This window comes from Phaethon aethereus, assembly GCF_964289735.1.
Source record: "Phaethon aethereus genome assembly, chromosome: Z".
NCBI classification, from domain to species: domain Eukaryota; kingdom Metazoa; phylum Chordata; class Aves; order Phaethontiformes; family Phaethontidae; genus Phaethon; species Phaethon aethereus.
This window is the reverse complement of record NC_138577.1, coordinates 16,398,953-16,412,680: the sequence shown is the minus strand read 5'-3', so window position 1 is coordinate 16,412,680 and position 13,728 is coordinate 16,398,953. Positions and strand designations below refer to the sequence as shown.

The following is a 13,728-nucleotide window of genomic DNA, read 5'->3' as shown; positions in this document are numbered from 1 at the left end:
ACATATAAAATACCATCTTTATTTTACATTAACTAAAGATATCATTGATAACTCTCTCTTTTAATCCCGTTAGAAATACCATGAATGATATTTTAAAATCTTCTTTCCTGATTTGTAATTAATTATTTCCAAGGGAAAAAAAAACCCACACCAGAATAGTTTTCCTGCTTTACCTGATACTACTAAGAACTAATCTCTCCTCATCTAAGAGCTAGTTCATTAATGAATTAGATGACACATTTTCTTAAGCATTAGTGAAAATGCAACTACTATTTGACTGCGAGAAATCGGTGTAGGTGTGGTAAACACACAGAGGAAAAAAGAACTGGCACCTTTAGCTGTTGCCCATATAGAAGACACAAGCATGTGCTTGAGTTTCCCATGCAGAATTTGTAGTGCTCAGCTGGCAATGTGGAGAAGTGCCAAAGCCAAAAGGTTTAGAACTAATAACTACAAAAGTGATGGGTGATCATGGTGTTTTCTTTTTCCGAAGGATGACTGGTTTTGTCTAAAATGTTTCTTGTTTGCTTTTCCAGTCAGAGTTGTGGTGGAAGTGGAGCTGGAAGTAAGTTCTACATATACTTTTGGGGGGAGTTGTTTCTGTGTACTGCTTACCTTCAAATCCAGACCTCTGCAGCTTCCAAATAATGCATTAATTCTCCATAAACACCCTACATGTTAGCTAACAGGCATCAAATAAGGAAGTATAGTGGCCAAATTAACTTTCTTTCCACCTATGGGAACTTAAGTGAGACAGTTTTGTCTTCAAATACTGTGAATCAGAAGCATGCCAGAAGATGACAATTTTTTCTGTGTTATGTGTGAAGGTAAATCATAGAATTATAGAACCACAGAATCATAGAATAGTTTGGGTTGGAAGGGACCTTCAGAGGTCATCTTGTCCAACCCCCCTGTAGTGAGCAGGGACATCTTCAACTAGATCAGGTTGCTCAGAGCCCTGTCCAACCTGACATGGAATGTTTCCAGGGATGGGGCATCTACCACCGCGCTGGGCAACCTATGCCAGTGTTTCACCACCCTCACCGTCAAAAGTTTATTCGTTATGTCTAGTCTAAATCTACCCTCTTTTAGTTTAAAACCATTATGCCTTGTCCTATCGCTACAGGCCTTGCTAAAAAGTCTGTCCCCATCTTTCTTATAAGCCCCCTTTAAGTACTGGAAGGCTGCAATAAGGTCCCCCTGGAGCCTTCTCTTCTGCAAACTGAACAACCACAACTCTCTCAGTCTGTCCGCGCAGCAGAGGTGTTCTATCCCTCTGATCATTGTTGTGGCCTCCTCTGGACCTGGTCCTATAGGTCCATGTCTTTCCTGTGCTGAGGGCTCCAGAGCTGGATGCAGGACCCCAGGTGGGGTCTCAGCAGAGCAAAGCAGAGGGGCAGAATCCCCTCCCTTGACCTGCTGGCCACGCTGCTTTGGACGCAGCCAGGATACGGTTGGCTTTCTGGGCAAAACATCACAGGTATAATTGACAAAATATTAACATGAACAAGAGGTTTTGTGCAGGAGAAATCCAGTTCTGAAATACGCAGTAAAACCACCAATTAAAGCGGACAGACTTAAGGGGAACCTCAGTTTCAGTGATACTCTGGAGTCCTAACCAGTATGGCTGCAGCAGTTTCACACTGTCAAGAACACACATTCAAACAGTTTCCCCTTTGGTAGCACATATGTTTATGTAGCATTCTCTGTTATCACAAGAGCACAGCTCATCTTCTCAGCTTAGAGTTTAGATGCTAGTCATGGCAGAAGCATCTGCTGGCAGTGCTAAATGAAGCTGCTGCCAGCTAAGTACAGATTTCAGTGATTACTCTGACCAGTGGCTAGAACTGGATATGGAAACTGAGCTAACCCTGCAGTGGAAGAGGTGGGGCTCAAAGGTCAAAACTGAGACCGAGATGGGGAGCTTACATTGCATTTGCCTCTGGCTTCTCTGAATGAACACAAGATGTCACTTGCTGAGAGTGTTGGTCTGACATGTTCAATCATTAGTCGAGTCACACAGGAAAATTTAAAAGTCATCAGTCATCATAATGACTGGGTAAAAATCAGCCATTTAGAATTTCATTGAATACAGTGTAAATGCATTTGTTTTAGTAGTCATGCTCCTGTGATTGACAGTGCCACATTTAAATGCTGTGGATGGTGTTCCCAGCTAGGATAAGTCTAAATCACTGTTTTGATAAATAGACTGTGCTTGTTTACAGAAAGATTCCATTTTCAAGGATATTGCAAAAACTGCACACACATCTGACGTACTTAAGAGGCTAGGAATGAATACCCTATTCAGCAGCATTAAATATAAATGCATTAATTCACTGTTTGATCTGTTAAAGACATGTTCCCATCTCCTCCTTCTGATCAAGAAATTTATGACGGCATTGATGATGAAGATGCTGTAACTAAGTAAGTTTTTATGTCATTAACAGAGTGTTTTCGTTTCAGTTTTTAGGATTTTTGAATTAGGCATAATAATTAGCAAGTATTAGGATGATCAGCAAGTGGGTATACATCAGGATGGATTTGTGAAGCTAAAAATCAGGGTTCTTTGGTCTTTTGGAGAAGTATTGTTCTGTAATTAGTTTTTGTGATGTCAGCAAAAGGAGCTGCAGTTGTGAAAATTCCCAAATCCCCAACTAGACACAATAGCTCTGAATTGAAAATAACCAAAATGCTAGTTAGCTGAGTAACAACATGAAAGCTGTAAGCTACTAGATTAATATCTATACCCACAAATATATCTCAATATCTAAAATGACCGAACATACATATTTCTAGTTCAGCATTTTAATGTTTAGCATTTAGGTAAGTGTTCTCACCTTATGGTATATACACTTGTTGGCATTAATGAGAATTGTGTGCATTAACGGACATTTTAAACTGGACCTTTTAAAAAGAATGTTACATTTTACATTGTGATAATTGCATGCATACTCCCAAGGTCTGTATCACAGGATGAAGATAAGAATGATATCTGGTCCTGGGGAATCTTGAAGAGGCTAAAGGTCAAAGATGACAAAAAGAAAAGTGTACGAGAAAAAACAACCAAAGTCAATGGGGCAGAAGATAATGGAGATTTGTTGTAAGAGTCTGCCAGGAAATCACAGTGCACATTAACTAATTCTAATAAAGCGTTGATCACATGCTACTAATATGTTCTCACAGCAGCCTAAGGAATCATGCATCAAATTGCAGCTAAGGTTGATACTTTTCTGCAAAACCACTGACCTCCTTTCTTTTCACCTGCATAATATAATTATTCTCTTAACAAGCTGTATTCATTGCATATTAAACATTGCAAATTAAAATATACCAATATTTTTTTTTGGTGAAGAGCATCAAAATAATCCATCATCTTTCTGCCACTCAATGTAATTTTTCTGTATCCTCATTTAAAACGTACATTGCTCATCAGTACAAGGTAGCTGAGACAAAATGGTAAATCTAGTCCCATTAATTCAAATTTTAGGAATAATATGCCAAACAGAAAAATGCAAAGATTGTCTTCTACCCATCTTGCCTAGATCAGCAACTGGTGATTTTACCACCATATTCACTCACTCAGTTCTGAACCAGTTTACTTTGATTCAGTGGTAAGAATACATTTAGTCCTTGAGTACTGCTGGTGTCAGCAGAACTTCAAAATGTCTGGAGGTTACTTGCAGCCCTTGTGTTGCAAGTTTTTTAAATGATTTAAATGATGCAAAAGCCTATTAATGTGATATAAATAATTAATGAGCATTTTTTTTTTCCAGCATGACTCCTTCAACAAAGCAGTTTGGAAAAGGTAATTAATATCCCATTGTTCAGCCTCCATATTGGTTGCTGATCCTTTTTTCTGTATACATTACTCTGTATCATGCTAGTCATAAAAATACGTCCAAGGAAGGAAATAGGATTTCCCATTGCTTACCCAGTTCCAGCTAACAAATTTCAAATACTGTGACTGATTTGGCTACAGACAAAGAGATACATATACATTGCAAGCTTTCTAGAAAACAATTTAATGTGTTTTTCAGTAATTCATTATTTTTCTATGTGAGATTTCCACTAGTTCATTTTATTTGACATTAACTATGATCAGCTGCACTTGGAAAGAAGAACTTAATGCAGGACTCCAAAAGTGAAAAGAAATGCCTGTTATTTTTATCACTTGCAGTGTCTTTGTAAGATAACATATACTTATAAATATCAGTTCAGCCATGGAATAAAAAGCAAGTTCTTGGAATTTTTGAGGCTGCTGCCTGAACTGAGTTCTAAACATTTTATCTCCTGTTGTGATTTTTCCAGCCATCAATTTTATGAGTTGAACAATTGCTTCTTCTCTACAAATATGCTGAATGTGATTCAAAGTATATTCTTGGGTTAAGAATTCTTTTCACTGCTTTGGCATTACAAGATGGGCTAAAAACTAACATACATGTGATTCATATCCGCTTCTAAGCAATGTTGCATTGACCAGCATACTATAGAAGTGCCTGAGTTTACATTAAAATCAAACTCCAAAAATATACTTTGATGAAACACAGTGGGAAATGGACTAATTAAAATGAAGATTAAAGGCTATTGCATTAGCCAACATGTGCTAAAACTTGCTTCAGCTTAAGAAGATTAAAATATCAGTGAATACCTATTATTATTATTAATAAAGAGTCTTATTCTGAAAAGGTTGGCTGGTGTTTGTTTTGCACAGTAGCAAAACCGAGAACCCGCAGTTACTATAGATAGTAAAAGGCTACAGCACTTGCCATAATTTCTTGCCAACCTAGCTACACTACCATAGATTGTAACACAATGTATTCACATAATAATTTTCCATTCTTTTAAATACTATTGTTTCAGATTGTGGAGACAATGACATTTATGATGATGTAGAATCTTCAGACTTCCCTCCGCCACTGCCTGAATTCAAGCAAGTTAAAATGGGAATTGCTCCCCTGATTAGAAATCTGTAATACACTATAAAATGCTTTCAAAGTATTTGCTAGAGGCAGACTGCTACTACTGTATGTTTTAGTTGGTGTTGTCGGGTTTTGTAGTTCTCATAACGCTACTGTTGACAATGGCAGTTGAATGCTCCCTGCCTCCACCTCAGACTGAAATAATAACTAGACTACAGAATATACAAACATATATAAACATGCTTTGAATTTCAAGAAATTCAGTCCCTGATGAACAAGAGGTAGAAATGAACACATGGCCTAAAGGTACTTCATTGTAGCTTCTCTGCATGCAGTCCTCCTCCTATCAGAATTCGGGTACTGTTAGGATAAGTACTTGATCTCAGCTGATGCAGTATTTAAAGAGAAAAGGAAATAGTGCCCTGTGTTATAAGTATGAAACACATCTGGAGGTGTACGGTTCAACTAGGAAAACTGTTATCCCTGGACCAGGAAGTTATGGCCATCTCTGGAGCACAGCTGTGTTATGAGCACAGATGCATCTGTGAAGATGACTGCAACATGTCACATTCTGTTGCCACCGACTCCACTCAGATGCAGCTACAGAGTGCACTACAATAATCTAGTCTGGAGGCATTAAAACAGAGAGAGCTCTTTGAACTGTGTATCCAAAGTAAAAGGCACAACCCTCCTAACCTAAATCTAGGTTAGTTCACACACACACCTACATTTGTCATCAGTGAAACTGTCATCCACAACTCCTAGAGAGATCAGGAAGGATTGAAAAGCAGAGTCAGACCTTAAATTCCCAGGTACAGCATCAGGAAGGGCATTTAGGGCATGAAACCCTGCCGTGCTCACTGGCACAAGTCAACAGTATCTGGGATGTGGAAAAAATAACAGGACTTGAAATGGGTCATGTAACGCAGATTCCCTGGTGTATCAAGGTCTTCTAGGGGCACATAGGACTAACACAGCTACTGTGCAGAAGGCTAAGATGTTCCAGCTGCCTCCACAGTGGGACACGTGTTATTCAGCCTATCACCCAGAGATACATAGTATTTGCAAAAATTGCTCCCTCCCTAAAGATTCTAGAGAGATGGGCATCATTTACCTAAACTATTTTTGTAGAAGTAAAGTTCTCGTTGCTGTAGCAGCTCCATACTTCAAATAATTTTCCATATTCATGTATGTGATATATATATTAACATCAGAACTCATTAAAAGAGAAAAGTAGGAAAGACAACCACAAACTTTTCTTTCTTTTTAAATCAAAACTGTATTGTATTACCCATAGTAGTTTTGGAGAGCAACAAAAACATACTAAAGACACATGAAGGCAAATGCATTTTCACTAAAATGATCAGAAATGTTGTTAATACCTCAGAAGTGTTGCTAATTTTGTTTTTATCTGCCTCTTGTTTTAGTTCATCAAAATCAGCAAGCCTTGGAAAATGTAAATCAGATGGAAAAGATGCACAAAATCTTAAAAAGATGGAAAGAGAAGAGAAAGAGTTCAGAAAAAAGTTCAAAGTAAGTTTTGTTCAAAGTAAGTTTTCTTCATTTAAAATATAAAGACTAAAATATCTGTATGGTGTCATCCAATTTGTATCCCCTAATTTGTAAATAATCTATTATTTTGCCTTTTAAAGGTAAGGTATTACTACTTGTAAAAATAGTGATCTGAGCATTTTTAAGTCCAAATGGCAAGCATGGACACATCCTACATAGCATAAACAATTATTTGCCTAATTTTAAAAAAATTAGTAATAAATGGGAATATATTGGTCTAAAAAATTCATGATCACAAGCTTTACATTGATGGTTTTTAATCAGCATCGGTCTATTTTATTTTTGCAGTTTGAAGGTGAAATTAAAGTTCTTTACTCTACCACCGCAGTCCAGGATTTGCCCCAGAGAAGATGGGGATCTAAAGACTTACAAGTTAAACCAGGGGAGTCTCTTGAAATTATAGAAAGTACAGATGACACCAAGGTCCTCTGCAGGAATGAAGAAGGAAAATGTAAGTTTTATTAAAAAGCTGTAGTACCAATCAAATTTTCAGAGAATGAGGCAAGATGTGTAAAAAACCCTCTTCCCTATCATATTAAAGCAGAGCCTAGTACTTGTCTTTCTCCTTGGCTGGTGGTTGACAAGAGGTAGATTGTTGTTATTTTATCATTGTGTTTTGAAAGCAGCTTAAAATTAAAACTCCAATTGACAAGAGGTACCAAATGTAAGAAAAAGGACAACTTGGTTATGTAAGTCTTGCTTTGCATCAACTAAGAGTAGCAGATTTTTTTTTCCTTCTGTCTCCCTCTACTTGCCAAAAAGAGTATAGCTATGATACTCCACAGAATCTAGCAAAAGTAAAATCCTTGCTGCCCTTCTGGGAAGTGCTTGCCCATTGATTGCAGCCAAGGGAAAAATCAACAACAATATTCTTACTTTGGATTGCCAGAGGTGGAGTTTAATCTTTTCAACAGGGTGGGGGCAAACTGCTTAGAGACTTCCCTCCCAGCCCCTAGCTGATCCAAGGCATACAGCCTCGTTGGCATGCCTGCTTGTTTTGGGAGCTGCATGAAGCCTTTCAATGTTTCTTTGAAACCCTTGGCCAGGCTGTGCATTGGCAGAAGATTTTGCATTTTTGGAGAAGTCTGGACCATATAATATTGGTTTCAATTTCCTAATGTGCTTCTGTTACAATACTTCTCAAATCTCCTAATGAAAATCCATTTTGTGTAGGAACAGACCTCGTTCAAAGTATCTCACCTTTACTTTTTACCTCCTACCTATGTAGAAGACAGCCCAATGCCATAAACCTCTGAAGGGGATTCAGTCACTTTCCTTCCTATTTTTTTCCCCTCTGTACTCAACCGTTACAGTCTGGAGTATAGCCTTCTTCCTGGCAGGCCTGCAGGGTGAGGAAGAACTTCTTGCATAACAACACATATGTTTTTCAAAATATGGATTGCACTAGTGTAGCCACTTCCCAAAGAGCAGCTTTCAATGCTGCATTTTTTGAATCAAGCTAATAACAAAGTAGAAAGTAGTTTATGTTGGCTGTTTTCCTCACATAGCTTCAAAGCCTTTTAAATAGTGACAGGAGCTACTGCTTTGCTATGCATAAAGGAGCAAAACAAATAAAAAAGTCCTCCCTGAAAACCTCTGAACAGTTCTCTGTCAATTTACACATTAATTAGTGACATTTGAGTCCTACTTTAGTTAAGTGCATGACAGTTTTGGTTATTTGCTCTATTTGCTCTAGTTCCTCACATCTTAAAGCTATGATTTTACCTTTTGAAGGCCAGATAGACTGAAAATCAACAATTAAAGATGTTTTTGTTTCTTTCTTGAGCATCAATTCTTTCATTTGATAATTAACTTATGAAGCACCTCCACAGCTTCATGCCTCTACCAGCAGTTAAACAAAATTACAAATTTTACTATAATGTCTTCCCACCTTTTTAAGCAAGGGCTGATGATGTTAGGAATGTCTTCTGCTATCACTTTTTTTAACTGTTATGAAATGATTTGAAATTTCAGAAGTGAAACAAGGAACTGATTCTCATTTACCTTCTCAAATTCCTTCTTACTGTTGCCTTAGTCTGACCCATGTACCTTTTGAAATACACAAAAACCTTCAATCCACTTTTATAGATTTTGCTTAACCATTAGGATATAAATGGACTTCAGTGCCTGAAAATTTAAGTTGTCTTCTCCAAGCTTCCTTTACAATGTCAGGGAGCAGCTGGCCTGAGGTGTCATAGCTTTCAGTGGTGCTAAATAATCAAGATGGAGTGTGCTGACCATATGCCTTCTTCCCTATTATGGAAGCCACATAAATATCAATAAATCAGTTAGAAACTGAGAGGAGAGGAGAGGAGAGGAGAGGAGAGGAGAGGAGAGGAGAGGAGAGGAGAGGAGAGGAGACAAATGATTTTAAATGATTCCCAGGAGACTTCAGAAGTCCTGGAAATTGCTGGACTCTGCTTAAAGAGAATGTTTAAAAGATGACATCTTTAAAAAAAAAAAAATCAATTTCCATGCCTTTATCCCAGATAATAAAATCCAAGGAAAGACAACCAATCCTGAACAGACAGAGCTTTCCCTATGTGTACCGAGTTGCAACCAGCCTGAGAGAATATGCAGGTGACTGAAAATCTGTGGCAGTGGGTTCTTTGACTATTGAAGATTACCTGCAATTTAACATTTTTAGTAGGCAAAAGTTATAACAGAAATTATGTAAGAATCAAATCTTCAGGACCCTGAAGATATAAATACAGGCAAATTAAACAAATTTTATCTTACATAGCTGCAATCAAATATTAAATGCATAGAACTATTTTTTCATTCATGTAGCTGTTAAGTCTTAAACAGAAGCTAAAGCAGGTTAGTGTTAAATAAAATATTATCACATTTAATTAATGCCATTTTAGGCAACCTTCAGCTCTAGCACAAGACAGAAGTTTTTAAAAATGCAATGTTTTTAATGTATTATGACCTTCACAGAGCAAATCACTAATCTACATTGTATAGAGCATATTCTGAAAAAAAATTTATTTACATTCGAGATTTGTAGCACTGTCTGATACCTACCTATTCCATCCTATAGGATGGAAATAAACCAAGTTAAAATTAATCATGCAAATGTTTCTTTATGAAGAAAAGCTGTATATAAGAATTAGTTACTTATTACTATCTGCAGGACTATTTGTGATATTAGTCTTGTCAGATAAGTTTTCCAATATTCCCTGTAGGAATCAGAGGACATTTTTATATATCAAAATATTGGCCAGTTGAAGACTCTGATAATTCAGCAGCTTTGCGGAACAGTACTAGCTCATTGTATCTGAAGACAATTTACAAGGGAAGGTTACCCCAACTAGAAAAGTTGCAGATCTTGAAAAGTTAGAATAAAATTAGGGCTTGAATGTAAAAAAGGCTTAACAAAAAATATGAGATTCTTTAGCTGGACTTTACTGTGCATTTAAAAAAAAAAAAGATACTTGTGTATGAGAAAAGAAATATTAATGTATAAATAATAATAAATAATAATAATAATGAATAAAGGAGGAAATAATTCCTTAAGGTGAAACATTAAGATCTGGGGATTCAGCTAGACTGACCTGAAGAAAACTGATACTTTCTGTACTATATAATCATTCCTCTAAGTACATGGAGCAGTAGCAGCTACAAGAATTCACTAGACTTTACAAGTCAAGCTAATAAATTTATTCTAAAGCCTATGAATTTTGTATGAATTACTAAAAAACTGTCATTTTAGTGTGACTATTTAAATCCTCTAATGAGTAAAAGAAGGAAACTTATATGGTAATTTCAAATATAACACAAGGTCACATTTCTCCTTTAGAACTGTCCTAATTTTCTACCAACATACTAATGTTTACCTACAAATACGTAATTATTGTTACGGCTTTCTCTTTGCTTGTATATGCTATACCAACTGACAAGTATTTCAGCAGATACTTTTACCAAAGACAGCAAGTATTTTTTTCAAGGGATTAAATATATTGAAGAAGAATATGTGTACTTTGATCTGATTTCATTAGTAATGCAACAGTAATAAGAGTAATAGAATAATTCATTAGTGAGTAGCTTTTCTAAGGTATTTCCATTAAGTATATGATCAAATCTTATCAATATGATACAGTTAAAAATGTTTAAACAATTACAGTTAATGATAATTAATTTGTGTATACATCTGGAAAGACATTTTTGTGCCGGTAGGAGACTATACATATTTCTATTATTTATTATTATAAATATTATTATGTGGTTATTCTTATACCACATTTTTGTGCTATAGTTTGTGAAGTGTATGACATTTTGTGTTAATAGCTATTGTTTCACACCCCTTCCATACAGCCAGGAAATGAAAATATAAGATGAAAACCTAATCTTGCATAACCTGTATTAATATTTTCTCCTTTCAGCAGTGGTTTTGTATACAGTGGAAACTATTGCACGGAAACAAGAGAAATCACATTTTATGAACATATAAAGTACCTGGCACAGTAGACATCTAACTGGTCTTGGAGCTACTCTAGTATTCTGATTCCCTATCCCAGGCACCACGTTCTAATAAGCAAGCAAATAACAATCATTAAAACTAAAATTGATCATAGAAAAATTTTCCTTGAGTACATATCCATTGTACATGGTTATCAATCTATTATGTCTTTCTGTCTGAAATACCTAGAAGAGAAAAACTGCATTTCACGGTGCTAGCAACAGAAGAAATAACATGAATGTTTACATTTGACTTAAATACATATATATTTCAATTTTACAGATGGCTATGTTCTGAGAAGCAATTTAGTTGAGAAGTAAGTACAAAGTGATCTTTTTAAAAAAATTGGTTATAACATTCAATTTTTTTCTAAACTGTTTATTAAATAAATGTGAAATATAATTATATTAGTAAGTCACTCTAGTCCTGCAAATTGTTTTTTTTTCCCGAAGTTTAAAATTCTCAAGAATTACTCACATACATCCATGCTGGAAATTTTCCGGGGCTATATTTCTTATTGCTTAACCATAAACTCTAGCTTAAACCATGAAAAATTACATAAATTAACAATTATTGGTACTAGAATCTATTACTGAACAGCACATTAATGTGATTAAGTGTGTTGATGCCATTTTCAAATGCTTAACTAAAATGGACCAATTTTTCTTTACATTTAATTTTTTTCAGTCATATTGGGATTGAGCAGATGTGGCTCAGTGTTGCTCCAAATAATTGCATGGAGTCCAGCATTTCTATTCTAATCCAAAACTCTCATCAGACAAAACCTTTCCATTTCCTTCAATGGGCTTTATGTTAGACCCTTAAATATCAAATCAGATGTCACTTTTAGAATTGAGGCCTGCAAACAATTATATACACATTTAACATATATATATATATGTAAATAGACTTACTGGCTTCCATGTGTCTGTTCATGTATCTAAGTGGCATATTTTGAAAATTCCTATTCATGGAGCTTGTATCATTTATAGCCATTACCTAAATTCATTATCTAAAAAGCTGCTCCTCCAAAACCATTATGGCATTGCCAAGTATAGAAACAAATAAAAATTTCAAGGGTATACTGATTTTTTTTATTCACATTTTCTGGTTTTAATTTAAAAAAATCAGTAAGTATTTAATTTTTTATGGAAATATCTCTACAAGTTTGTTAGCATAGCTACTTAAAAACTTAATTAAAAAAACCAACCTTTTAATAAAGCAAGCCTTTCATGTTAGAAAGAAATGTACCCAGCTCTAACCTTCACTGAAAATCCTTTGACCTGGCCTTCTTGTCAACACTGTTCTGTTACCACAAGGGTTCCACTTTCCTAATTAGCCAATGAATTACTTAATATTATGTCTGCACTGTACTGCTATGCTATTTTGAATCTGTATGCAAATATATATGATGTCTCCATTTTTAAATAAATTATTTTTCTTTTTTTAACTTACAGTGACGGAGAGATTTACGATGATATTGGTGATGGTATGTTGAACATTTCAAACAATACAATAACTATATCCAATTACAGCAAATAACTTTATCCTTGACTGGAAGTACTACACAAGACTAATATTTTTGCATTTTATTTCCACTTCAGATTGCATCTATGATAATGACTAGTGCAGAATTCTATGCAAGTAAGAGCTTCATTGAAGATCAAAGTCTATTTCAGACTTCCTGATTGTGAAAGCAAGAGAAGTCACTAAAGCTGATTATAAATTAATTGGTTGCACTCTTCTAAAAGTACAATTAACCTTTTTTAGGATTTCAGGGTTTTGTCCTCCCTTGCTTCGTGTGACATTCATATTGCCGTCTATCTGAGCAATTAAAATTCAGGGAATATGAGCTAAAGTTAAGGTTATAATTCTCCACTTCCTTTACGCACTTGTGACGGTCCACGTAAAAACAGTTCTTCAGTTAGCTATACCCGAAGAGGCCAGTTCAGGTCTATGAAGGATACAGAGGACAACAAACCCTGGGAACAGGTTTTACTCTGGCTCTGCTCTGTTAAACACCCGAGACTGCCACTCCAGGGACGACAGCATCCTGAAAAGAAACGCTTCCTTTGGTGATAACATCCTGTTGTGAAAACAGGAAATCAAAAGTGGGCATCAGAGAAGACAACACATTGCTGACCTGCCATTCCAGACCCACTGTGATAGTGCTGGCTACACTGACATGTACAGCCATGCACCGTTATTGCTGAAGTTTCTTTTTCTCCGTTGTCCTAATGATAAAATACTGTTTTCAAAAATTTGTTTGACCATTTTAAAAGTACTTTTTGACTAATATTTTAGTAAAATAGTAACAATGTTATATGTGTTACATACAGTGCTCTGAGATATAAACCACAGAAAAGTCTACTTTATAGCATAGTGTTGCTCAAAATATATTCAGAACATTTAGATTAAGATTTAATTTCTGTTTAGTTTGAAGATATGTTGTTGTTGTCACTGTAGTAATTTAGGCATTAAAATGGGCCTATAAACTGATGATAAACTAGTTGGAAATAACTTCTAGACTAAATACATGTATTTATCCCACTGTTTTGATAATATCTTTTACTTCTAGGTATTGTATTTTACACTAGACTGGGCTAAAGGAGAGTATAGAAATGAAACATTTCCATGCTTACCCATTACAGAAACAACATTTATTCCTAAAGATCACTGGTGACACTGTTCTCTGAATATGCAAGTAGCAAATCAACATAAAATGAACAGATGAATTGGAATAATAAATATCACTTTGCACTTATATATCAAAAC

General features: G+C 35.5%; 1 protein-coding gene across 1 annotated transcript in view; it reads left to right on the top strand.

The window, feature by feature from the left end:
- The window catches only part of FYB1 (FYN binding protein 1), a gene marked incomplete at its 3' end in the record, with an annotated part of 42,851 nt that extends 30,271 nt beyond the window's left edge, over nucleotides 1-12,580 (top strand). The window contains exons 9-18 of the mRNA XM_082013034.1: nucleotides 537-565; nucleotides 2,355-2,424; nucleotides 2,960-3,100; nucleotides 3,774-3,805; nucleotides 4,861-4,969; nucleotides 6,347-6,452; nucleotides 6,780-6,942; nucleotides 11,236-11,269; nucleotides 12,411-12,442; nucleotides 12,558-12,580. Of these exons, the coding sequence (XP_081869160.1) occupies nucleotides 537-565; nucleotides 2,355-2,424; nucleotides 2,960-3,100; nucleotides 3,774-3,805; nucleotides 4,861-4,969; nucleotides 6,347-6,452; nucleotides 6,780-6,942; nucleotides 11,236-11,269; nucleotides 12,411-12,442; nucleotides 12,558-12,580 (739 nt within the window). The remainder of the gene's footprint in view (nucleotides 1-536; nucleotides 566-2,354; nucleotides 2,425-2,959; nucleotides 3,101-3,773; nucleotides 3,806-4,860; nucleotides 4,970-6,346; nucleotides 6,453-6,779; nucleotides 6,943-11,235; nucleotides 11,270-12,410; nucleotides 12,443-12,557) is intronic.
- Nucleotides 12,581-13,728: the final 1,148 nt, after the last annotated feature.